Source organism: Desmodus rotundus, chromosome 9 (assembly GCF_022682495.2).
Source record: "Desmodus rotundus isolate HL8 chromosome 9, HLdesRot8A.1, whole genome shotgun sequence".
Taxonomy (NCBI): domain Eukaryota; kingdom Metazoa; phylum Chordata; class Mammalia; order Chiroptera; family Phyllostomidae; genus Desmodus; species Desmodus rotundus.
In genome coordinates this window covers 40,209,024-40,234,261 of record NC_071395.1, presented here as the reverse complement: position 1 = coordinate 40,234,261, position 25,238 = coordinate 40,209,024, and the positions used below count along the sequence as shown (strand labels likewise).

General features: G+C 46.8%; 1 protein-coding gene across 1 annotated transcript in view; it reads right to left on the bottom strand.

The window, feature by feature from the left end:
• Positions 1-25,068, bottom strand: part of CATSPERD (cation channel sperm associated auxiliary subunit delta) — a 38,598-nt gene extending 13,530 nt beyond the window's left edge. Inside the window, exons 1-12 of the mRNA XM_024568658.2 lie at positions 24,995-25,068; positions 23,095-23,149; positions 21,669-21,745; positions 18,012-18,084; positions 17,176-17,290; positions 13,613-13,680; positions 12,368-12,481; positions 9,662-9,745; positions 7,134-7,284; positions 5,779-5,874; positions 4,485-4,567; positions 2,495-2,671 (exon numbers count right to left, since the gene is read on the bottom strand). Coding sequence (XP_024424426.2) covers positions 2,495-2,671; positions 4,485-4,567; positions 5,779-5,874; positions 7,134-7,284; positions 9,662-9,745; positions 12,368-12,481; positions 13,613-13,680; positions 17,176-17,290; positions 18,012-18,084; positions 21,669-21,745; positions 23,095-23,149; positions 24,995-25,068 — 1,167 coding nt within the window. The remainder of the gene's footprint in view (positions 1-2,494; positions 2,672-4,484; positions 4,568-5,778; positions 5,875-7,133; positions 7,285-9,661; positions 9,746-12,367; positions 12,482-13,612; positions 13,681-17,175; positions 17,291-18,011; positions 18,085-21,668; positions 21,746-23,094; positions 23,150-24,994) is intronic.
• Positions 25,069-25,238: the final 170 nt, after the last annotated feature.

Here is a 25,238-nt window from a genome sequence, read left to right as displayed (position 1 = left end):
TGGATGCCCAACCGACTGAGCCACACCAGTCGGGGCAGCACGGAACTAATTTAATGCGTTTTAGAGCACTGAGAGGTGGGCCGAGGCTGCTGGAGAAGACGGGCTCTCAGGGGGCCTTTCCTTGCGTGTGGATATTTGGGCAGTCGCTATGAAAACCAGTACGGAGGGCCCTCAAAAAATGAAACACGGGACCACCGTCTGCCCTGGAAATTCCCCTTCTGGGTATTTATCCAAGGAAACGAAGTCACTGTCTTGAAGGGGTACACGCACCCCATCTTCCTTGCAGCGCTATTCCCAATAGCCAAGCTGTGGCAACAACCTGCATCCGTCAGCGATTAAATGGATAAAGAAGATGGGATGTGTGTCTGGCCACAGCTATATCCACCATGAAATATCGTTCAGCCTTAAAAAAAAAATAAAAAGGAAATCCTGCCATTGCGACAACATGGACAGATCCCGAGGGCAACGAGCCAGCAAAAGACGATACTGTGTGCCCTCACGTGTACTCCCGTGTGGCATCTACAAAAGCCGAACTCCTAGAACCAGAGAACGGGTTGGTGGTTGCCAGACGCAGAGGCTGGGGGTGGGTGAGATGGGTGGGGGGGGGTCAAAAGGTGCAAACCTCCAGTTATGAGATATTGGGGATGTAATGTACGGCATGGTGACTGTAGCTAACAATAGTCATCGCATATTTGAAAGCTGCAAAAATTCTCATCACAAGAAAAAGGTTTGTAACTATGTGTGGGATGGATGCTCACTAGACTTCTTGCGGTGAGCATTTCACAGGATAAGCATATTCAAATTATTATGTTGTAGACTTGAAACTAATACAATGTTATATGTCAATAACATCTCATTAAAACGGGGGGGGGGGAATTAAAAATAAAAATAAAGTTAGGAAAAACTTTCCTGTACTTCTGACCACGTGATTGCCAGGAACTGGGGGAGATGGATTCTGGAGGAGCCTAGAGAAGACATTTTTACTCTGTCAGTCCAGCAGCTGCTCCCCCTTCCTGAGAGTATCCCCAGTTTCCTTTTGCAAATCACCCTTTTGCATGTCCTTGGACAGGTGGCCTGGTGGGTGGTGAACTGACTGAACCATCTCCAGGAGAGGGTTCTTATTGGCTCATCTCCAGCCATGTGATTGGCACAGGAATGGGTGTGTCATCCTCTCTGAGCCAATGAGATGTAGGAAACATGCTGGGATTTCTCTTGGCTTTCGCAGGACTCTGATGAGACCCTCTTTCTTGCCTGGGATGTAGTGTGAGGATGCCAGGTCTTTAGGGTTGGCTGCCAGCTTGTTGCCATGATATTGAGAGTTGGGCTTCCCAGAAGCATCCAAATGGATATTCGGGATGAAGCATGAAACACCAGCAGGTGGTGAGATGGAATCAAGCTGGTCCCTGGAGGCATGATTTCAGTTACTAGATCAAGCCTCACCTGAAGTCTTCCCCCTTTGGACTTTTTGGTCCTAGAGTCAACAATTGCCTTTCTGGTTTAAGCCCATTTGATTTGGATTTCCCATCACTTGCAGAACAATAAATCCAAATTAATATATGCATATTTCTATATTTCTATGATTCCCCCTGCTTTTCTTAAAATACTTTATTTATTTATTTTTAGAGAGAGGGGAAGGGAGAGAGAGAGGGAGAGAAACACTGATATGTGAGAGATATCTATATCCCAGGCACGTGCCCTGACTAGGAATCAAACCAGCAGCCTTTTGGTTCCCAGGCTGGCACTCAATCCACTGAGCCACACCAGCCAGGCCAGCTTTTCCCTCTCTTTAATCAGCCTGCATGGCCAGGGTCAAGGCTGACCCCCATGGCCTGGCAGACAGCTTGAGCCCAAGTGAATCTCCGTCTCCGGAGGGAAGTTTCTGTGGAGCCGTGACTTCCTTTTACCGCCTGTGGTGCTGATTACCATACCACTTACCTTTTTTTTTTTTTAGATTTTATTTATTTATTTTTAGCAAGAGGGTAAGGAGGGAAAGAGGGAGAGAAACATCAATGTGTGGTTGCCTCTAGAGCACCCCCTACTGGGGACCTGGCCTGCAACCCAGGCATGTGCCCTGACTGGGAATTGAACCAGTGACTGTTTGGTTCGCAGGCCAGCGCTCAATCCACTGAGCTACATCAGCCAGGGCCATATCACTTACTTTTTTATCTTCTGAACAATTTCGAGGGTTGGTTGACTTTCTTATTAAAAAGAGCATGTACTAAAAGTGAAATGTTCCATTTTGGAAGAACGAACAGGAAATTGTACAAGACGTGGGTGCCAGCCTTTGGGGGCATTGGTGGCTGGTTGCCAGACTTCACTGTTATGTGAAATTCAAATTTAACTGAGCATCCTATATCTTAGCAGTCAATCAACCCTACGTGAAGCCTTATATGTGGTTGCCAGCCACAGATGCCCAACTCTGGGTCTCTGGGATTTGCCTTTAAAAAAAAAAAGTGTCTTAAACACATGGAGCTAAACAGTTAAGATCACATACTTTGCAGACATCAACTTGGAGTTGGGGGTCCATGAGAACTGCCTGGATATTCACAGGGCACTTCTGGAAATCAAAAGCTGGAAAAACCGAATCCGGAACTGGGGTCAGGATTTCAAGCATCCCCAGGGTAGTGAACATCAGGGCTGCCTCTTGGGACCAGACGTTTTGGTGTGCAAACTAGAAAAAAGAAAAAGTGATTTCTGAAATCAGGTCATTCTAATTCTTTTTTGAGGGTATACATTTTGTCTTAGGATTCAGGTTTAAAGGAGGTAGACCAAACAAACAAACAGCAAAGTCATAGACACATTCTGTTGAGACACCTACTCTTAAGTTTCATTTGTCCCTGGGTGTTTAAGTTAATAATGGGAACTGTGTTTCCTATCACAGACCTCCTTGGAGAATCAGAAAAGCTACAGTACAGAATCTCTCCCCACAAAACACTGGTCCTTAGAAGGTCAGGGTTAAGGCCTCAAAGAGACAGCGATTCTTTCTTAATTCCATGGTTGGCACCTTTCAGGAAATGTGGTGGCTGTAGGTCTAACAGGAAGAACACTGAAGTAGCAGCAGAGTGGGGGACTTTTCTGGCTCCGGTGCTAATGAGAGAGAGGAACTTGAACTTCAGTTTTCTCCCTGTAAAGTTAGACAATACTGGCTCCTTTGTGGGGTTGTTGTGAGAGTGAAATAAAATTAGATAAGCATCATGTACAAAATAAGATAGTCCAGTGTCACACTCCCTACTGCTGTAACCTCAGACAAGTGACTTCACCTCTCCATGCCTCAGTTTGTCCATCTGCCCAGTGGGCACAGCATAAGGGTCTACTTCTTAAGACAATGGTCAGGGTTAAATGAAGTAGCAATCAGAAGATGCTTAGTCCAGCACCTGCCATATTCTAAGCACTCAGTAAGTTTTAGCTACCATTTCTGTTATTTTAATAACGACTAAAATTACTTATGTTACTAAAATTATTAATGTTAATAACTTCATGTTGGGAACCACCCTGCCTGGTTTCAGAAGCTGTAACCCCCCATGGCTATGGCTGAATAAATAGACCTTGGGACCATAAGCCACTAAAAAGACAAAGCTTATCTTCCCTGGTAGGGGCACCACCTCTGCCCCCTTTACTTCACCCTGCTTGGCCCCGGGCAGATAACTGGTTAGCCAATGACACGTAAGATTCCTCAAGGGAGGGACGACCTAAGACAGACACGGCCGCAAAGGGGCCCTCAGGGAAGGACTTGGGGGGCTATAGAAAAAGGGGGTGATGGACCCTCGCCCCTCAGCTTTGACAAAGCCTGAGTTCTCATTCTGTCTGCAAGAAGTCTCCTAATCTCTTGGCTGCCTTACTTCCCCTACCTGACTTAAGCCTGAAACAATTTCGGACGGGGGTGCGGCCCTGTGCTGGAAGGGTGGGTTCCCTGGGGTGGTCAGGCCTAAGAAAGAATGCATAAAATCCTGTGAAATCTGCTTTGCTAATACCCTCAATTTAAATGATAAGGGTCCAAGCCTGAAATGAGTTTGTTTTCCCAAAGTTTTATGGCCCTTTAGGTATCTGACCCTGACTCTAAATAAGCCCTCATGGTTCTTTGAATGTTATCTGTTGTTTGATCCTTACTGCCTGACAATGACTGATGAGCTTTACCTGTATTCCTGTGCAAACTGAACCCAATAAATGCCCACTGAGGAACCGGTTCCTGGCCCTTCTCCTTTGATAGATCGGCCACCTTTCCTCCCCAAGCAGATCATATCCTGGTAGACTTATTCTCATCCGTGGTGGATGGGGTGTGGGGGTGGGGAGGCGGGCTCTACAGGCTGAGCCCCCTCCAACTTAATATCAATTAAAATTTTGTTATTACTACTGCTATTAAAAACAGTGTTACTATTTTAATAACTAGAGCAATTTCTAGCCTTCAGAAACACTATTGGAAGTTTGAGTATGAGACTGTTATTCTTTACAAACCCAGAAATAACCCTAACTTTGATTTTACCTACTTTGATCAGGAAATTTGTCAGGATTCCCAAGCTGCCATAATACAAATTACTCTCCCGAGTTAAAACTGCTAGTTCATTTTCATCTAGAAAAAAAAAAAAGACAGAGCAAAAGTCAAAATGAGGCTTGTTTTGGTGGACAAAAATATTAAAAATATAAAATTTAAAAAATTACCCCCCACTTCCATCCTGTACAGCAAACTTCTTCTATAAAGGACCAGGTGGCAAATATTTTCTGCTTTGCTGGTCATGTGATGTCTGCTACAAGTATCAACTCTGAAAGCAGCTTTGGACGACTTGTAAGAGAATGGGCATGACTGCGTTCCAGTAAAACTTTACGTACGAAAACCAGCTGTGGGCCAGACCTGGCCCATGGGCCAGGGGTTACTGAGCCCTGACATAAGTAACCACTGTTAACATTTTAATAAACATCTTTTCTGGTATTTTTATATATGTGGGATCATATTCTAGAACCTTCCAAGCTGCTTTGTAACTTAATTTTTCCTTTCCTTTTGTGTACATGAATGTAGTGGGCTGGTTGAAGTCCCGGTGCCGGATGAACTGTACTGACTTAACCAGTCCTCCGCTGATGGGCGGCAGGGTTGTTTCTGATCTTCTGCGTGTGCAAAGTTCCAAGGCACACAGCACACCATCATGAGTATTTTTATTCTTTTTTTTTTTTTTTTTTTTTACAGCAACCATTTTCAGAAGAAGCGGGGCTTAAGCTGAGCCTTGAAAAAGCATCTGATGTGGAAAGTGAGGTGTGTTTACAGGGCAATGAATGGACTAAGGTTGCTGATGGTTTCTCAGCGTGGGCCCCATTGATGTCAGGGGCTGGATGGGTCTTCATGGTGGGGGCTGTTCTGTGAATTGTATGATGGTGGGCAAAGAATACCAGGAGCACCCCCGAGTCGTGACAACCACAAAAGTCTCCACGCGCTAGGTGGACAAAAGGATCCCTCAGGGCAGTGGTGGGAAGTCGATGAGATGTGACTGTACATGGACGTGAATATCATTCTTGTGCATCTGAACTTCTTTCTTCAGAAAATAAGGAAGCATTACAGATTCCACCCATGGCAGGCGATGTGTACTCACTGGTTTAAAAAAAGAAGGAGCGGGAAGACAAGACATTGACTGGGAGAAACCATTTGCAGAGCCTATTTCTGAGAAGGGATTTGCATCTAGAATATATAAAGAATGCTTACAACTTAACAGTAAAAAGACAAACATCCCAATTAAAAAATGGGACCTAAATAGATATTTCCGCTAAAAAGCTACCCGCAGGTTAAGCACGCACTGGCAGCCATGCTGTGGATGGTGATGTTGGCTTCAAAAACGGAAGAATACAAGGTGTGCTGTCCTTCTTGCACCTCCACAGGGTCGACGAACTGACCTACAAGACAACGGGGCAGAATCACGAGACCTGGGCACGTGTTGGAGGGGGAGGGGTGTCCACTGCTGAAATGCCACCCACCCCATACCTTGCTCTGTGACCCAAATGATAAAGGTTCAAGAAAAAGAAAACGCTGGGATGCAATGTTGAAAACGTCCTTCGGAATACGCTTAGACTTAAGGAAGCTTTTTTACTGTCTGGATGCTTGAACACCACAGAATGCCTTTTACTGTACAGGTAACGTGTATAAGGAATAAGACAGAGTTCTCTTGCCCTGGCCAGGTAGCTCATTTGGTTAGAGTGTTGTCCCAATACCCATGTTTGTGGGTTTGATAGCTGACATATGAGAATCAACCAGTAAGTTGAACAATAAAATCATTGTTTCTCTCCCTCTCTCTCTTAAACAAACAAAGCTTTCTTTGTAGAACTGGCTCTCAAAACAGGCAGTCCAGGCTTGAGCCTTTTTCTTTCTTTCTTTTAAAGATTTTATTTATTTTTTAGAGAGAGGGGAATGGAGGGAGAAAGAGTGAGAGAGAAACATCCATTGGTTGCCTAGGTTGCCTCTCACATGCCCCCAGCCGGGGACCTGGCTTGCAACCCAGATGTATGACCTGCTGGGAACAGAATCAGCAACCTCTTGCTTTGTGGGGCAACACCCAACCCACTGAGCCACATCAGTCATCTGAGACCTTTTCTTGCATTGCAGGGAACACGGTGTTCAGGTAGCCTGACTGTTGCAGGGTGTAGCTGGCTGTGATTGCAGGTGCTCTTGCAGCCACACCTGTGCCCAGAGGTTCCTGATAGCACCTCTTGCAGGGAGGGCTGCCTTTTGATCCTCTGCTTATGCTAGCTGGTGGGCTGGGGCTCACATCAAGTGGGCGCTGCCAGGATTCCTCAGCTAGTCCAGGTGCATGTGCTGTGCTACTTCCAGATTTTTCTCTCTTCTGAGGGAAGTTCAAGTGAGTGGTCCTGAGCCATCTCCTGGAATCCCTGACCTCAGCCCCCAAACAAGATCTGCAGTTCCTGGACTGAAGACTTGGAGCCTATGCCCTCAGCATCTGGTGACTTTCCGAACCTGTCTACGTGCCCCTGAAGGTCCCACAAGGCAGGGGATGGGTTGGGGGGCTGCAGTTAGGATGGAAAAGTGAGAAGGGGCTCTTTGTTGTCCACTCAAGTCAGGGGAGAGAAAATAATGACATATGCTTTCGATGCCTGGAGGGGGACACCGAGTGGCAGCCCTGAGCCTGGGCCTTGCTCACCTGCATTCCAGGAAACTAACAGGCTCTTCTCAAACCAGAAGATCAGAAAACCTTTCTGGCCTGGGATGATGAGGATGTCAAGGGTCCCGTTGTAGTCAAAAGGCAGCCCAAAACTTTGGTTCAGGGGGTGGTCTGAGTACACAAACTTGGCCTAAGAGAGAAAGACAACTGAATCTCAAGGGATAAAAGACGTTACCAAGTCCTAGATTACAGGGTGACACAGGTGTAGGCCCACAGGCCTTGTTATTCAAAGGTCCTTATCTGGTCCAGTGGCTTTCAGTTTGGGAAGATTCTGCCCCCTGGGGACACCAGGCATATCTGTGGCAGTCACACTGGGGGTGCTCCTGGCATAAAGGGTGAGGCCAGGGATGCTGCTCAATACCCCACAGTGCCCAGCATGGGTTCTTATGATAGAGAACTATTCACCAAAAGTGTCTGCAGTGCCGAAGGTGCCCTGCTCTCCCTCGTTCTCTGCCAGGCTCACGTTGGCATCCTCGTCTCTAAGTTATTATTTAGGTTGATTTGTCTCTCCCATCCCACCTGTGTGCACACCCCAGACTCTTTTCCTAAAAACCTTTCCCATTAAGCCACTCCACTCGCACCACGCAGCCCTCTAAGGGCCGGCTCCTGCGTCATATCTAAGTTGTTCTGCATGATTGTCAAAGCTCTCTGTTATATGCTCTGTATGAAAGACTCCTGACAGCACTGGGCAAGGATGGGCTTTTAAAAAGCATTGTCATGATTCGTAAGTGGGTCCCAGCAAGGCAGCTGCATCCCCTTCCCTGAAGATGAACGTTGGAGAAGAGGGAGAGACTGCTGCCTGGTTTTCTAAGCACTTCCTGGGGAGAGAAGTGAGTGCTCAGGGTGAGGATGGACTGTGCACAGTCTGCTGAACTTGACTAGTCCTGCTCCGCTCCCCCCCATGGCCACTGGCCAGGCCCATCAGCATGAGGTGCCTAAGAGCCAGTGAGGGTGAGTTCTCACCCCCCAGCTCATCCTTTTGTGTTGTGAACTAGCTGGCCTTGGTCCCAGATATTAGAATGGCCCAGCTAAGCTGCCTGCATCTGCACAGCCAATTAAGGCAACAAGGCAAACATGAAAGAGTTCAGCCTTTCATTGCTTACCACAGTGGGGTGGAGGAGAGAACAGGACAGAAGAAACAGCAGCCCTCTGTCCCGGGCTCCCCACCCCATGGAAGGTCACGCCAGGGGGGGGCCTGCTGGATCAGCACAGGTGAGGGGCTCCTCGGTGGAGGGAACCCCCACAAAAGGCTCCTGCACTCTTAATGCACCCAGGAGCCAGGGGAGGAGGGAGGGCCTAGGGCTGGGAGCAGAAAGGTACTGAGTGCTGAGTCCAAGTGGAGGAAAGTGTCAGCCAGGTTTTCTCCTCCTCCCTCCACAGGGAGGCTCCTGAAGAGGACGCAGGCAGCAGGTGGAAGGTAAGGACCTAGCAATGAAGGCTGCCCACGGGGCCTGGGATGACTGCAAGTCCTTCAGATCCTGCAAAGCATCTTGACTCATCCTGCCCCAAGTCTGGAGTGGGGAGGGCAGTGTACCCCGGGACGCCTGCCAGGTGAAGCTTTCCTGCCTGCCTGTGGTCAACCTGAAAAATCACGGCAACAGACTGTAACCAGGAGCTGGACTCCTCAGCCACCAAATTCTGGGGACTTTCAGAGTAGTGGGCGTGTCTCTGTAATTCAGCACATCCCTGCAGTTTATGCTAATGAGGAGACTCTTTAATGAGGGGTGGGGTCTGGACCAATCACGTGTTAGAGGGTGGGACTTCCAGAAACCGATTTCAGCCCTAGCACTGGAGGCTTCTTGGTGGTGGGTCTCCCCCAAACTTCAGAGCTGCACGTCCCCTCACAATTTTTGCAATGCCAGGTCCCAACTGTACATAATCTCTTTCCCATTTAATATTTTTTTTTCAAATGCAGGTTAGAAGGACCAACTCCTCTTCTTAGTCTTATTCTAAATGACATCTGTGAGGGCACAGGTTTTACATACTGATTTCCTGAATATCCATGAAAATTGTTTTAAAAAATTTAACGTGAGGTATTTAAAATGACCTGTGCCATCCATGACACGCACCACATCCTGAAGATTATCCCTGGTGCTCAGCGTAGTGTTTATCACCTCCTGGCCACTGCTGAAATCCTGCTGAGTGCGAGACTGAATGAGCAAGTAAGGTAGGGGAGGGCGAAAGGGAGAGTGGGTGGGTGAACGGGTATCTGGACGAAAGGTGGGTGGGTGTATGGGTGGGTGGATAAATGGACTGATAAGTAGGTAAATGGATGGATGGGTGAGGGTTGAATGGATGAGTGGACGGATGTATTGTTAGGTGGACACGTATGTGGATGGATAGGTAAATGAAAAGCTAGGTGGATTTCAGATATGAAAATCCAAGTGTGTGAGGGTTTTCTTGAGTTCTTTAAAACAATTCTTTTTATTCAAGTGTGTGAGATTTAATAAAAACCGGGCTTGGGGCAAAGGTCGTTTAAGTCATTCTTCCCAGTCCACGGGACTCACCTTCCCTCGGTCAAAGACAAGCAGCCCGACCTGTGACAGGGAGTGCAAGTGGAAGATCCCACCCAGAGACCCGACTAGTTCTGCCTGTTAAACAAACAAAAAAAGTTGCATATGAATAAATTGTAAGCATATATTTAATTCTATATTTAACTTTAGATTATCCAGTAAGCTAAAATGAAGGAAACTCTTTTTTTAAAAAAAAATTAGGATCTATTTTTCCTCTATGGAAATGGAGCATCTAGGGCAGAATCTTGAGTGAAGACAGATTTGTTTTGGGGTGTTGGAGACAGTGGTGTGACCCAGACAGCTAGATGCATGCCTGGGTCCATCATTTCTGCCTAGGTTCTTCATGCCTGACTTTTGGCTGGTCAGCAGAGTGCCCGGCAGCCAAGCTGGAGCACAAGGCCAAGCTATCTTTCAGGTAAGAGAGAGACCACTATCTTAATTAAGCCTCTGTGGAGTTTTGTTTGGGGGGGTGGAGTTCTATAATATATAGTGCTATGGGCTGAATTGTGCTCCCCCCCAAATTGAGAGGTCAAAGCCCTGGGTTCCTGTCTTAGTGCATTCAGGCTGCTGTGACAAAATCCCACAGACTGGTGGCTAATAAACAATCGATATTTATTTCTTACCATTCTGGAGGCTGAAAGTCCAAGACCAAGGTGCCAGCATGGTCAAGTGAGGGCCCTCCTCTGGGTTACAGACTTCTCACTGTGTCCTCACGAGGTGAAAGAGGGCTAGCAAGCTCTCTGGGGCCTCTTTTACAAAGGCACTAATCCCATTCATGAGAGCTCCACCCTTATGATTTAAACATCTCCCAGAGGTCCCCCCACACACATACACACACAGAACAAAAAGACTCTTGTGTTAATAATTGGTATTTAAGTGATAGGACATCAAAGAGAAGAGTACACATTATTCTAGGCTATACCTCTTCTCCTGGGGAGTGGTTAGTGCATTTTTTGGTGTACAAAGGATGGTTGTATTGTGCTGGGTGAGATTATGACCTTGTTAGTGTCTTTATTTGGAGATTCAGTTTGAAGGAGATGAATATAAGTGTCAAATTGACAAGAGTGGGCTTGTGATGGTTAATTCTATGTGTCCACTTGGCTGGACTAAGAGATGCCCAGAGAGCTGGTAAGACATTATTTCTGGGTGTGTCCATGAGGGAGAGTTTTTGGAAGAGATTAGCTTTTGATTCAGTAGACCCAGTAAAGGAGATCCACTCTCATCATCATGGGTGGGCATCATCCAATCCACTGGGGGCCCAAAGAAAACAAAAAGGTGGAGGAGGGGCAAATCCACTCTCTATCTTGGATCTGGGATGTCCATCTTCTCCTGCCCTCGGACAACAGAGCTCCTGGTATTCCGGTCTCTGGATTCTGGGATTTACACCAGCAACCTCTGGGTTCTTCTAGGTCTAATTTCAAATGAAAACATCTGGCTGGTTAGCTTCTAGGCTTTGTTGGGCCTCCTGGGCAGGGCTGAGAAACCAGATCTGAGATGTGATCAGGGCTTGAGGGTGGAGTAGGCTGTCTGCCCTCCTTTGGACATTCTCCCACAAGCGTTTGGGGGCGACGCCATCCTCAGAGTACGAATGAGATGTCCTCATTGTCTTAGCTGCACAAACACCCTGTCCGCTTCAGCTGCGGGAATCCCAGCTCTGCCAGGCTGCGAGGCCTTGGCAAAGGCTCTGAGCCTCCCTGAGCCTTCATCCCTGTATGAGTTTCCTCCAGCTGCCAAAAATATACTACATTTTGGGGGGGCTCCCAATAACAGACATTGAATGTCACAGTTATGGAAGCCAGAGTCAGAAATCAAAGTGCCGGCGGGGTTGGTTCCTTCCAAGGCTCTGAGTTAGAACACATGCCATACGCTCTCTTCTAGCTTGTGGCGGTTGCCAAGCAGTGCTCGGCACTCCTTGGCTTGCGGCTGCGTCCGGCTCTTCAGCGTCAGCCCCTGTCTTCACAGCCTTCCTTTCTGCGAGCATCTCTCTGCATCCTCACCTCTTCTTATAAGGGCACCAGTCATTGGATTGTGGATCCAACCTAATCCTTTATGACCTCATCTTGATTTAACAAGTTACATCTACAAAGACCCTATTTGCAAGTAAGGTTATATTCTGAGGTTTTGGGTGGATATACTCTTGGCAGGGGGCACATTCAACCCAATACCATTCTCATCTGTAAAATGGTGGTGATGGTCCTGGCTGGTGTGGCTCAGTTGGTTGGGGTGTCATCTCACAACTGAAAGGTCGTGGGTTCAATTCCCAGTCAGGTCATGTGCCTAGGTTGTGGGTTCAATCCCTAGTTCTGGCACATATGGGAAGCAACCAACTGATGTCTCTCTCTCCCTTCCTCTCTCTCTAAAAGCAATGGAACAATGCCCTTGGGTATGGATAAAAGGCATTTTTTAAAAATAGGGGTGATGATGGTACTGATCTTCAGGTGGGCATGGGGTTCAGCCATTATAACTCATGTTCAGCCTTTACTATGACACCAGTTTTCATAAGTGCTCCCTGAACATGCTATCGTCTAAAACCTTTTGTCCCTTTTCCTAACTTTGTGACCTCCCTGGCCAGCTCCTTTGGCCTGGCACTTTCCCTGTCCTCCTGAGAAAGCCCTGGTTCACCCACTCAGTGCTAATTACCCCAACCACGCACAGGATATGTATCTTTTTTTGTTCACTTTCTTACCCAAATGAACATACCTGTCTCTCATGGGTATACTTCTGAAATTTGTATCCCCAGGTATCTGAGATGTATATATTGGTCTGAGATATATCCTCTCCACGCAAATAAGCAAAAACGGAATTACTTATATCCTGTAAAACACACACACACACAGAGAACAGTCTCTTTAAAAGATCTGCGGGGTGGGGGTGGCGGGGTGCTGGCTGAGTGAGGCCTGCAGATGCGCTGCACAGTGGAGTGGTTGCACACGCCAGCAGTGTACTGTAAACTTCGAAGCTGCTGGGAGACCGGGCCTTCGAGCTCCCCACCACAGAAAAAGAGCCGGTGACGCGCGAGCCGATGGCGGCGTCCTACGGCGGCCGTCATGTCGCCACGTGTGAATGTGTCAGACCATCACGTTGTGCGCCTAACGCTTACCCGGCCCTATGTAGATGGTATCTCAATAAAAACAGGAGACTGATGCCAAGAATTAAACTCCTGGTCATTTATCCCAGAAAAATGAAAATTTACATCCACACGAAAATCTGTACATAAGTGGTCATAGTAGCTTTTCATGCAATAGCCAAACAAGTGGAGGTGACCACGTTCTCGTGTATCCATGGGATATTACTTGGCGATGAAAAGGCACGAACTAGAGATATACACAACAAATTGGATGAGTCTCCGGAGAACACAGTGGAGAAAAGCTAGTCCTCAAAGGTTCCATATATTGTAAGATTCTACTTATAGAAATTCTTGAAGTGATAAAATTTTTGAGTTGGAGGACTGATGAGCGGCTGTCAGGGTTAGGGGTAGGATGTGGAGAGGGAGGTATGGAGCCTTGGGGTGACGGAACAGTCTAGCATTTCAGTGGCAGTGGTGGCTCTGCACCGTGACGATGGGACAAAATGCTAGAGCCTCACACACATGGTATCTACGTCAATACTGGTTTTAGTGTGACACTCTAGTTATGGAAGATGGAATCATCGGGGGAAGCTGGGTGAATGACACATGGGACTTTACTTGATTTTTTTCAACTTCCTGTAGGGTCTATAATTATTTCAAAATAAGTTTTTACAAAAGAAAGGTGGATGGTTACATTCATAGTGTGCCAGCCAGGTGATCTGAAAGTAGCCGCAGAGCCCCTCCTGTGTCTCAGGTTGTCTTCTGAGCCCCGAGGACCTGACTCTCCCCAAGTCCACGGGCCCAGCCCCCAAGGCGTAGCCTGTGCTTATTGCCACCTGTGCTCAGGACAGGGGAAAGAAACGATGCAGTGCACTCACCGCGCAAAAGGGGTGTTCGTTGTAGCAACAATTCTCGCCAGTGATGTGTGAAACGGGGTGTTTTATGCCTGAAAGGAAAAGATTGTTTGAAAGCAATATGAGTTCCCTGAAGTTCAGAAAAAAGGTTAGAGCAGGGTTTGTGACCCGACTGTTGGCATTTGGGTTCTTGGTTGTGGGTGGTCCTGGGCACTGTGAGGGGCTGTGCCTCCCCCCTGCCTCTAATGGCTCGACGCTAGGAGCACCCGCCGCCAGTCCTGATGGCAGGAAATACCTCCCCACACTGCCAGGTGTCGTCTGTGGGGCAGAACTGTCCCCAGCTGAGAAGCACTGCTCTTGCGGACACTCTTTTAGGACTACGCCAACATTGCAGGAAGAACCCCCTGCTCTTACTGGGGTGTTCTTCGATTTTATTTTCAGGGAAGAAACTCTGGCTTGAAAGGAAACAGACGACAACCAGTGTCGGCGCGAATGTGGAGAAAGTGGGACCTCTGTGCACTGTCGGGAATGGAAATGGTGCAGGTGTGGCAAACAGTGGGGAGCGTCCTCAAAGAACTGCAAGTAGAATGACTGTATCAAGACTGCAGAAGAAATGAGCAACTTGGACACAGGCGATGAAGCAAGACACTGACATCGTTAAAGATTTTGCTTACTTTGGGTCAGTCACCAATTCAAATGGAGACTGCAGGCAAGAAATCAGGAGAGGGCTGAGACCCAGACAGGCGGCAGTGGAAGAATTAGGAAAGACTCCCGAGAGCAAAGCTGTGTCGTTAGAGACCACGGTCTCTAAGATCATCCACACGCTGGTATTCACACGCTGGTATTCCCAATGACCATGCACGGATGCGAAACTTGGACGGTGAAGGAGGCTGATGGGAAAAGATCGATTCATTTGAAATCTGCTGTTGGAGGAGAGCCCCACAGATACCCGGAACTGCCAGACAAACGAACAAGTAGGTCCCAGAGCAAATGAAGCCTGAAATGGCACTGGAGGCCAAAATGACAAAAATGAAACTGTCCTACTTCGGACACGTCATGAGAACACAGGGTTCTTTGGAAAAGAAAATAAGGCTGGGAAAAATAGCAAGCAGCAGGAAAAGAGGAAGACCGAATATAAGATGGACTGACCCCATAAAAGAGCCGCAGACATGACTCCATAGGAGCTAAGCAGGGCTGTGGAGGACAGGACATTGTGGACGTCCGTCCTTCAGAGGGTCACCAGGAATCAGAGCCAGCTCAATTCCACTTCTGGGGGCAGAACCCCCCCCAAAATTAAAAATTAAAAGCAGGAGCTCTGGGAGATATTTGTACACACATGTTCTAACAGCGTTATTCACAACAGCTAAAACACGGAAGCAACCAAGTGCCCATCGGCAGATGACTATAAGCAAAACGAGGTCTATCCACACCATGGAATACTGTTGAGCCTTAAAAAGACCGGAAACTTTGACACGTGCTACAACATGTATGAACCCTGAGGACATCGTGTTGAGTGAACTAAGCCACAGAAAGACAAATAGAGTCAGGAAGTAGAATGGTGGGTGCCGGGGGCTGGGGGAGGCAGGGGGAGGGGGAGTTAGCTTTTTGGATGCCCCTACAGAAGCTGATGGAGAAAAGAGGCAGGGTGGAGCTTGGACTGATTGGCATTATGAGGAGTTCTACTGGTTCCTCAGTAAGTTGAATATGGAGTTCCGCATGACTCAGCAGTTCTACTCCTGGAAGGCACGTACCCAAGAGAAATGAAAACATCTACCCACACAAAAACCCATACATGAATGCTCACAGCAGCGCTGCTCACAGTGGCCAAAAGGAGGAAACGACCCGAACATCCACCAGCTGATGAGTGGACACACAACAGTGGTCCATACGTGCAGTGGAATATTACACAGCCATGAAAAGGAGGGAAGCTCTGACCCTCACTCCATACATCAGGGACGCACTGCAAACACGTCGTGCGGAGTGAAATAAGCCAGACACCACAGGCCACATACTGTATGATCCTTTCAGATGAAATGTCCGAACAGGCAAATCCACAAGGAGAAAAAGCATGCCAGTTGTTGGCTGGAGGAGTGGATGGAGAGTGACCACTTAACAGGAACCAGGCTTCTTTTTGGAATGATGAGAATGTTCTGGAACTTGATAGTGGTGATGGTTGCATAACATTGTGAATGTACTAAATGCCACCGAATTGTACACTTTAAAGTGGTTAAAATAGTGAGTTTTGTGTGAATTTTATGCGCCCCCCCCCAAAGGGAAAAAGAGCCATGAACTGTGAGGGGAAAATAACTGATCTGGACGGTCAGGAGGGGTCCAGGGGCTGGGGCTGCAGGAAAAGCCAGGGTGTCTGGCTTCTGGAGGGAGAGAGGGAGCGGAGGACTTTCAGATGGTTGGCTGTGGGTGGGAAGTTCTGTCATGGTGGGTCAACTGCTGTTTTCAAGGCAGCTGTGTGTGGGGTTGGTACGTGACAAACTGATGAGAGGGTCCCAAGCGGCCCTCAGGCAGCCCAGCTTGGCTTGGGTTCTGCACATTCTTTAGGGGCTCATTTACAAACAGCGTCCACACCTCCGCCAACGGGCTTAGAACATTCTAGGTGATTGACTAAGGTTCGGCCAATCACGTGCTGACAGTCAAACTGGAACACTGATGGAAAGTAGGACAGAGGCCGAGTCAAGGTGTGGCCCTTCTGCTGTGCTCTTCTGTCCCTCCCAGAGGGCTGTGATCAATCCTCCAGCTACATGCTGTTTAGCTAGCATGTGGCGGGCGCCAGGTTGACTGGGGCAGGGCGCCGTCTCGGGGGCTCACAGTCTTTCTCCAAAGCTAATACAAGGGCAGCAAAAGAATAACAACTTGCCAGATGGTGATCTGCCAACCCAGGGGTTCTCCACTGAGGGGGCTTTTACCTCCCAGGGGGACACTGGGCGATGTCTGGAGACTTTTTTTTTTTTGTCAGGACTTAGGGGTGCTTCTAGCCTGGAGTAGGTGGAAGCCAGGAGGCTGCTCCACACCCCACAGTGCCCAGGATGGCCCCCCAGCCAGATAATGTACCCCTAGATGTCAGCGGTGCCAAAGGGGAGAGACCTTGGGCGGACCCCTTCCTCACCATCATGGGCACCTGTGCTCTCTCTCTGCCTTCTTCCCTTTCTCTGGAAAAAGAGGTCATTTCTCTTCTTTTCTAAAGAATAACGTCTCCCATCTTCAGTCTTGACCCCATCTCCTTGCCTCCTAGCTCAGGGTTCTCTTCTTTCTCTCCCTGCGTCAAACCAGCCTTCTCTGCTGCTCCCCGGCCCTGAGGTGTGGTACACGGGACCAAACGTGCTGTCACCCAGCCTTGTCAGCAAGCAGGTCACTCTTGCCCTGAGCAGGTTTTGCTGGCTTGTAAGTACAATCCCCAGTGGAAACACCAGGGTTCCACCCTATGCGGTGGGGGTTCAGGCTGAGTTCCGGTTGAATTTTAAAGGACAAGGTAACATCCAGGGGTGGACATCCAAGCAGCACTGTGGCTTGCTCTCCCAAAATCAACCATGTCTCTGAAGCTGGCTAAGTCAAGCAAAATAAAAAGCACGTACCTGTAGATACTTTCCAGGAACCTTCTTCATAATCATAAATATAGACTTTTTGATTCACTACTAACAGCAATACCGAACCAGCAAAGTGTGCTGATGTTACTTCTGGTGTGCCAACCTACGAATAATGGCGTATACGCCGTCGATGAGCACGTCTGTTCAGATATCAGCTTGGGAAGCAATGCTGCTAGACATGCATCCAAGAAACACCTGTGTGCCAGCAGCAGGTGTTCGTTCCTAGGCATTGGGGACCACGTACCCTGGGGTCAGCTGGAACCCAAACTGGGAGGTTGCAACTGGTGTTTGGAGCCCACGGACATCTAAATTCGCTCTGTCCCCTCCCTCATCAAAGCCTTCTCTGAGGATAAAACCCAGAGATAAGTCAGGGATGAGGTGCATAAATCATAAGCATAACTTGCTTCTAAGACAAACACTGGAATCTTAACAGAAGGCAAAACCTCTTTAGCACAGGTGCTGATGGTAGAACTTTTTGAGATAGTGACCGAGAGGGGAAAGGTTTTTCTGTTTTGGTTTAGGACAGTTTAGGGAGGCCCTGAAATTTGTGCATGTAATCTATCTGTCCCCAACACACCACCACTTGTAGGGAGGACTGGCAACCATTCTGCTTCCTTCTTCAGGAAAAAAAGGTACCATTTTGGTATAGAAGGCAGAATAGAATCAACCCTCTTTTTTGCTTAGAAATTGTCTTTAAGAGACACATTTTGTAAAATCAACCCCGAAAGAACAAAAACAGACGAATATGATATTTCCAAACTATACCTTCACCCTGAGTAGCATGTATTTCAAGCATCCCTCAGGTTGCCCTTTATAGTAACTACCTGCATCGACGTAGGGATGGAAAATGGAAGGAGACTACTCTCGAAGTTATTTCTCGTGAGAAAAAGTTGTCGTCTGAAATAAACAATAAGAGTTAAATTAGGAGAATTTCATATGAGAAAAGAAAAAAAGACAATGGCAGGCACTCTAAAAATGTTCCATCCAAACAGAATTCCTTTTTCTCTTTTTTAGCAAGGAACCATTTAGGTTCACTCTATCCATCTATCCATCTATAACGATCTATTTTTGCATGAGTAGATTTCTATGGGTATTTGACTTCTTGAAATAATGTCATTTTAAAAGTGTAGGTGATGATGCCGTTGACACGTCCCTGCACTCCCCCACCTTGATCACTGTGCTTTAGCTGTTTCTCCAACGGTCAGTCAAGGTCTTGCCTCAGGGCCTTGGCACGTGCTGTCCCTGCTGCCTGGAATGCTGTTCTCCTTGATTGTCATAGGAAAGGACACTCCGGGCAGAGGGACGAGCTGGGACAAAGGTCTCAGGGAGGGTTTGCACTAGGAACATAAAAAAGTTAAAATTGTAGGTTAACTTCCTAGAAATGGGATCATTGTATCTGAGAATATGTGTTGAACATTTTGACAAATTCTGCCAAACTGTCCATCTATACGAGGACCCACTTAACCACATGTTCACTGGCCCTCATCCTCACCAACATGATAGGCAAAAAGTGATATCTCATGATTTTGTTAAGCATTAGAATTTCTCATTTTAGGCAGCTGTTGGAGTCAGTGTGTTCTGGGCATCAGAATCCCATTTAAACAGGTTGTGTTCTAAGCTGGAGGTCTGGCAAACTTTTTCTTTAAAGGGCGAGACAGAAAATGTTTTAGGAACTGAATTGCCTCTCTCTCGACCACTCAGCTCTGCCACGGACAATACATAAATAAAAGGATGTGGCTGTGTGTCAATAAAACTTTATTTACGGACACTGAAATTTGAATTTTACATCATTTTCATGTGTCACAAATATTATTCTTTTTATTGTTTTAAACTTTTTATTAAAGTAGAGTTGGTATACAATATTATATTACTTTCAGGTGTACGACACAGTGATTCAATATTTATGTGCCTTATGACGGGACCATCACAACAAATCTATTACAGTCTGTCGCTGTGCAAAGTTATCGGGATATTATTGGCTGTGTTCCCTGTGCGGTATTCTACCTCCCAGTGGCTTATCAATTTTATAACTGGAAGTCTGTACCTCTTACTCCCCGTCGCCTTTTTCACCCATTCCCCTCCCCCATCCCATCTGGCACCGTTCTTTTGGTCTCTTTCTGTGAATCTGCTTCTGTTTTATTTCACTTGCTCATTTGTGCAGTTATTTTTAGATCCTACCTATAAGTGAAATCACATGGCACTTGTCTTTCTCTGTCTGACTTAAGTCACTTAGCATAATACCCTCTAGGTCCACTCATGTTGTCGCAAATGGCAAGATTTCATTTTTTATTGCTCAGTGAAATATTGTTCTTCTGACTTCTTCAAGCACATAAAGATGTAGAGAACACTTTTAACTCGCCAGCCCACACAAAATTAGATGGCGGCCTGGGTCTGACGCAAATGTCCTGTTCCTGAGCTGTCCAACACGGTGGCACTCGTCACACTGAGCGGCTGAAAGTGGGAGTTTGACTATGTGGACTTTTCACTGTATTTAACTTTAGTTAATTAAAATTTTGTGTAGTTTTTAAAACTGTGGTAAAACACACACACCACAAAATTTATATTTCACAATTTATTTTGATTATGGCAGAATACACATAATATAAATTTTACCATTTTAACTCTTTTTAAGGGCACAGCTCAGTGACATTAACTCCATTGACACTGTCGTGCAGCCATCCCCACCGTCCATCTTCAGACTTTCTCACCTTCCCAAACTGACCCTCTGGTCCTCATTGGATGCTGACTCCCATCCCCCTCCCCCAGGCCCTGGCTCCACCATCTACTTCCTGTCTCTGTAGATCTGACTCCTCTGGGGCCCTCCTGTGAGTGGGATCACACAGTGTTTTTCCTTCTGTGTCTGGCTTATTACACTCAACAATGTCCTCAAGCTTCATCCATGTTGTAGGAGTGTCAGAATTTCCTTCCTTTTCAAGGACGAGTAATGTTCCCTGGAATGGATGCCCCACTGTGCTTATCCATCCATCAGCTGATGGAAAATGTAAATACAAACAGTCACGTGTGGCTAGTGGTTGCTCCACAGCAGCTCCGCTCTAAAGGGAGGACAGAATTTGCACCTTAGCATTTGAGATTCTTCTGCTGTGGGAGGAGCAGCTGAGTCCTCACCTGCCCAGGGCCAGCCTTGCCCCTCCGCTCCCCAACCCCTCCTGGAAGACCTGTCTGTGTGGTCACCTCCCCATTCCAGGCCCTTCTTATCAGCAGGAACCTCCTCTACACCCTGAGCTCATTGCTGCTGAGTTCTCTATAGAGACCTCTCTTCTCTTCTGTTGTCTCGGCTTCTGGAGACAGTAACGTAAGCTTTGGACCTCCACGTCTTCTCTTTCTCTCTGCCCAGCTGCCTTCAGGGGCTTCTTATCTGTCCCTGTGCCCTGGCTTCTCTGTGCCAGCCCTCCTCCTCGACCCCTGCCCCCTCGGCTTCTCAGTTTCTTTCTTTCCAGTGTCTCCTTCTCTCCCTCCTGCTCCATAAAGTCAATTCCCCAGAGCCTCTGACCACTCAACACATGCTGCTTGGGTGGCTGCACCTATTTCTGGGGCCAGAACCACCACTCATGTGTACTTGACCTTCTGTTCCCAACTCTGGCCTTATCAGCATAACATCCTGGGCCACCACTCCTCTCCCTAATCTTTCCACCAGAAACTTCAGGGCCATTGATGTGGGAAAGAAATACTGATCAGTTGCCTCCCGTATGTGCCCTGGTCAGAGATCGAACCCACAACCTAGGTATGTGTCCTGGCCAGGAATTGAACTCATAACTCATTTTAGATGTATAGGACGATGCTCCCACCAACTGAGCTACCCAGCCAGATCCGTGGTGGGGGGCCATCTTAAACCACCTGCTCGCCTCTGTTGCACAGTGAGTGAACAAGTCCTGCCAAGTCTGCCTTCTCCTTTACGTGGCTTTCCTTCTACTTAGGCTTTTTCATATTATGTTGTTTTATTTTGTTGGCCTGAACGTTTTGGAAATCCTCCTAAACACAAATTATGTGGCCTCAAATCTTCCACTGCCTTTAGGATGAGGGGAGAATGTCCTGGTATAGTTTACATATCTGGTTTTCTAATCTTGCCTGTTGTATTCTGGGCATGGCGTCCATTCCTTTGAATGCTCTGTTCCACGCCCAAATTCATATTTGGGTCCTCCTCCCCTGACAGTGAGCTCCTATTCATCCTTCAAAGCCCAGTTTGGGCATCAATTCCCCAGTGGAAACTTCCTAGGCATTTTCTCCTTGGGCATCCTGTGCATGCTCATCTCTAGCATCTGTGACAGGTGGTATCCCTGTATACTGTAATTAAGTGCTTTCTGGGCTCTCTGTCTCTCCTCCTCTGACCCCTACCCCTGCAGGCCAGCAACTAGCAACACAGGACAGACCTATCTTCCTTAATGTCTGTTGGATGAGTCAATGAAGGCAAATCTAACATTTTAATAAAAAGGAAGGTAACAATTCATAAAATAGTTACTTACCCTAGATACAGGGCTGTGCCTTTTTTGCAAGGATGTTTTATCAAAAGTGTTTTCATAGGTGAAAAATACAGGAGGTCCTAAAGAGATAGTCACAAAATCTTAATATCGATAATAATAAATACCTGATGAAAACAATGTCTTAATGTGCAACATTGAAAATATAAATGTGAGCCCTGGCTGGTGTTGCTCGCAGACTGAGCACCAGCATACAAACCAAAAGGTTGCTGGTTCGATTCCTGGTCAGGGCACGTGGCTGGGTGGTGGGCAACTGATTGACATATCTCTCACATCAATGTTTCTCTCCCTTTCTCCCTCTTTTCCCATCTCTCTAAAATAAATTTACTTTTTAAATTATTTTATCATTGTTCAATTACAGTTGTCTGTATTTACCCCTAAAATAAATTTTAAAAAAGAAAACGTAAAGGTGAAATCTGACTAAGCAAGTGGGTTGTATCAATATCATTTTCCTGTTTTGATATTATACTCTGGTTATGTCAGGTATCACCCCTGGGTGAAAGGTACCTGGGACATCTCCATACTATTTCTGCAACATGCCGTGAATCTTTCATTTCAAAATAGAGAGTGAAAAATGATTCACAGGCTAATTCACATCACATCTTATTCCACATACGTTATTGTTTATTTACAGATTGTTAGTTATTAGAAAGAGAGGTGAAAGGACAAAGACTTGTAAAGCTGACAGGTTAGAAACCAGCCACTTTGAGACTGTGTAGCAATGCTTTACTGAAATGATGCCGTGTCAACAGGCAACTTATTTCTTTTCCTCATGCATTTTCTTTTCTTTATAGAATATTTTGGGTAACTGGTTAATAAAAGTATTGAGGTTTCAAGTGTACAATTCTGTAACACATCATTTGTGTAAAATGCATTTCTCCATGCATTTTAGAGATACAGGGGAGAAAGGAAGTTTCCTACTGTACTATGTCATGTAAAAAACAGTAACAGTTTAGTTCCCATGTCATTGTGGATTTAAAATCTCCTGTAGAATAGAACACCCGTGATCTGAGTTCTAACCCTACTTCTGTCTCCTGGCTTAGTCCAGGTTCCTTGATCTCTCTGTACTATTTTAGTGATAAATCCCTTATTTCAAAGGGCAATGGTAAGGAATAGATAATGTTCTATGCCTGACACAACACTGGCACTGCAATAATACTGGGAAATAGTCTTTTAAAAATGTTTTTGATTTTAGAGAGAAAGAGAGAAACATTGATTGGTTGTTCCACTTATTGATGCATTCACTGGTTGATTCTTGTGTGTGCTCTGACCAGGGATCAAACCCACAACCTTGGCGTACTGGGAAAATGCCCTAACCAACTGAACTACCCAGCCAGGGATCTCTGGGAAATGTTCTGATCCGGTAATTAGATAAAAGTGAAGAATGAACGTTAAATATGGAGCCACATACCCCTCGAGTTTGCTGTCCAACATGAAGTGTCTTTCCCGTCCTCACCGTGTGAATACTAGAGGTGACAAGAAAGACCATCTGTTAATGTTTCTTGAATATTCAGCATGACTCCTTCCAGTTTACCTCTGGATTAACTTTTAAGTACCTGTTCTTAATGCTTGTCAGGTTATGGGAGCTCCTGAAAAGTCTAATGAAACTGGGGTCCTTCTCTCCCACCAACAGACTTATGATAGGCAGAAATGGAGATATTTTCAAGAGCTCATAAAGGCTCATTTGCAGACACCAGATTAGGAAGATTAGGAATTTCTACTTCCAGGTTTTCTTTCTTTTTCTTCCTCTTCCTCTTCTTCTTCTTTTTTAATTTATTTTTTTGGAAGGGGGAATGTTGGTGGCTGGGAGAATGTTGTTACATCAGAGTTTCCCAATCTTGGACACGCGCCAGAAACACCTGGAGGGTTTGATAAATGGTAGATGGCTGGGCCCCACCAGTACATCCAGGGAACTGCAATTGTAGCAAATTCCCAGGCCCCGCTGTTTCTGCTGATCAGGACCACACTTTGGGAGAGAATTAGATATAAATATTTTCAGATTTTGAGACAAATCCCCCTAGTAATTCTTACCGGAAAACCCTACTCCCCGCTTACTAGCTATGTGTCTTTAGGCAAGTGTGTCTTTAATTTGCTGGGTGTGTTTTCACATCCATAAAATAAGGTTAAGGAATCACTACTCCGTGAACTTTGTCGTAAAGATTAAATGAGGCTGTGCACCAAAGCACACGTTTACCATTTCATCAGCAAACAGGGCCTTGCTAAATGGGACAGCTCACTTCCAGCAAGAGCTCCCGGAGGACAGCAACGGAATTTTAGCATCTGTCTACCTCCTATGGCACCTTGAAATCCATATGGCATATTGAAATCCAGTAATGTTCTGGGTGTTGAGTGAATAAGAAACACTCTACATTGTCATGAGGCTAGTATTTCTGGTGACAGCAACAGATAAGAAAAAATTTGTCAAAAGGAAAGAATAACATGTTAGTGATTGATACTAAAAAGCATCCATGAAGGGGGTGCTTTAATAAGGAAATGTGCTACTGAAGTTAGTTTTAGGATCTGATTAATGAGGAATACGCCATGGAGAGACTTGGAAGCAACGTGTGCCATCAGAGGAAATAGAATGCGCTAAGTCTCTCCCATACCCAAAGCTGCGCCCAGTTTGGCGTGTTCAAGGGATGGGGTGGCTGGAGCAGTGACTCAGGGGTGGGCAGGGGCCAGATTGGTGGTTGTCAAATCCCCAGGGGACTCTTGGCAATACCTAGAGACATTTTTGATTGATGATCAAACCTGGGGAAGTAGGTACTATTGGCATCTAATGGGTGGAGGTCAGGGATGCTGCTGGACATCCGACAAGGGCACAGGATAGCCACATCCCAGAGAATGATCAGGCCCCAGATGTCAGCATCGTGCTGTTAGAAAACCTGGGCTAGATCATGCGAGGAAATGCAGGCTGCTCAAGGAAACTGGGTTTTATTCTGGGTGCCACAGAGAACTGGGGAAGGGGAATGCTGAGATCAAATTCGTTTATCAATAATTCCTCTAGCTGGCAGCGTAAGGGCTGGGCATGAAGGCACAGCCTGTGGGGGACGGGGTGGAGGCAGTGGAAGTGGTTTGAAGGGTTCGGAATGGTGCCCAAGTTTTGAAGTGGCAATGAGACTGGAGAGGTTGGGTGGGGTGAGAGAAAGGGAAGTATCAAGTTTGATTCCTAGAAGAGTAAGCGAGGAAGTCTCAATGAGGTTGGGGAGCAAGAAGCATCTTTCCTGGATTCCATACTGGCCTCCACTCAGATGAGCCAGCGACCCCTCCCCGACCCCTGCCAGCACCCTAAGCCCGGGAGGGAGGCCCACCGGCACAGGGGCTGAGCTCTGGCCAACGGGATCAGCCGCAACATCGCAGCCGCCACTAGAATCGACACCAGCATCTAGTTGGAAGCGACGCCGCCACCACTGACAGTCAACCGCCGCAGGGAGGCACTTCACAGTCTGGGCATGCGCATACCAGAGCCCTGAGCTTTAGGGAGTCCGCTACAGAGCCAGAGCATGCGCACCTCATCTCCTGCGAAGTCCGAATCCATCCACCTGAACACACCCC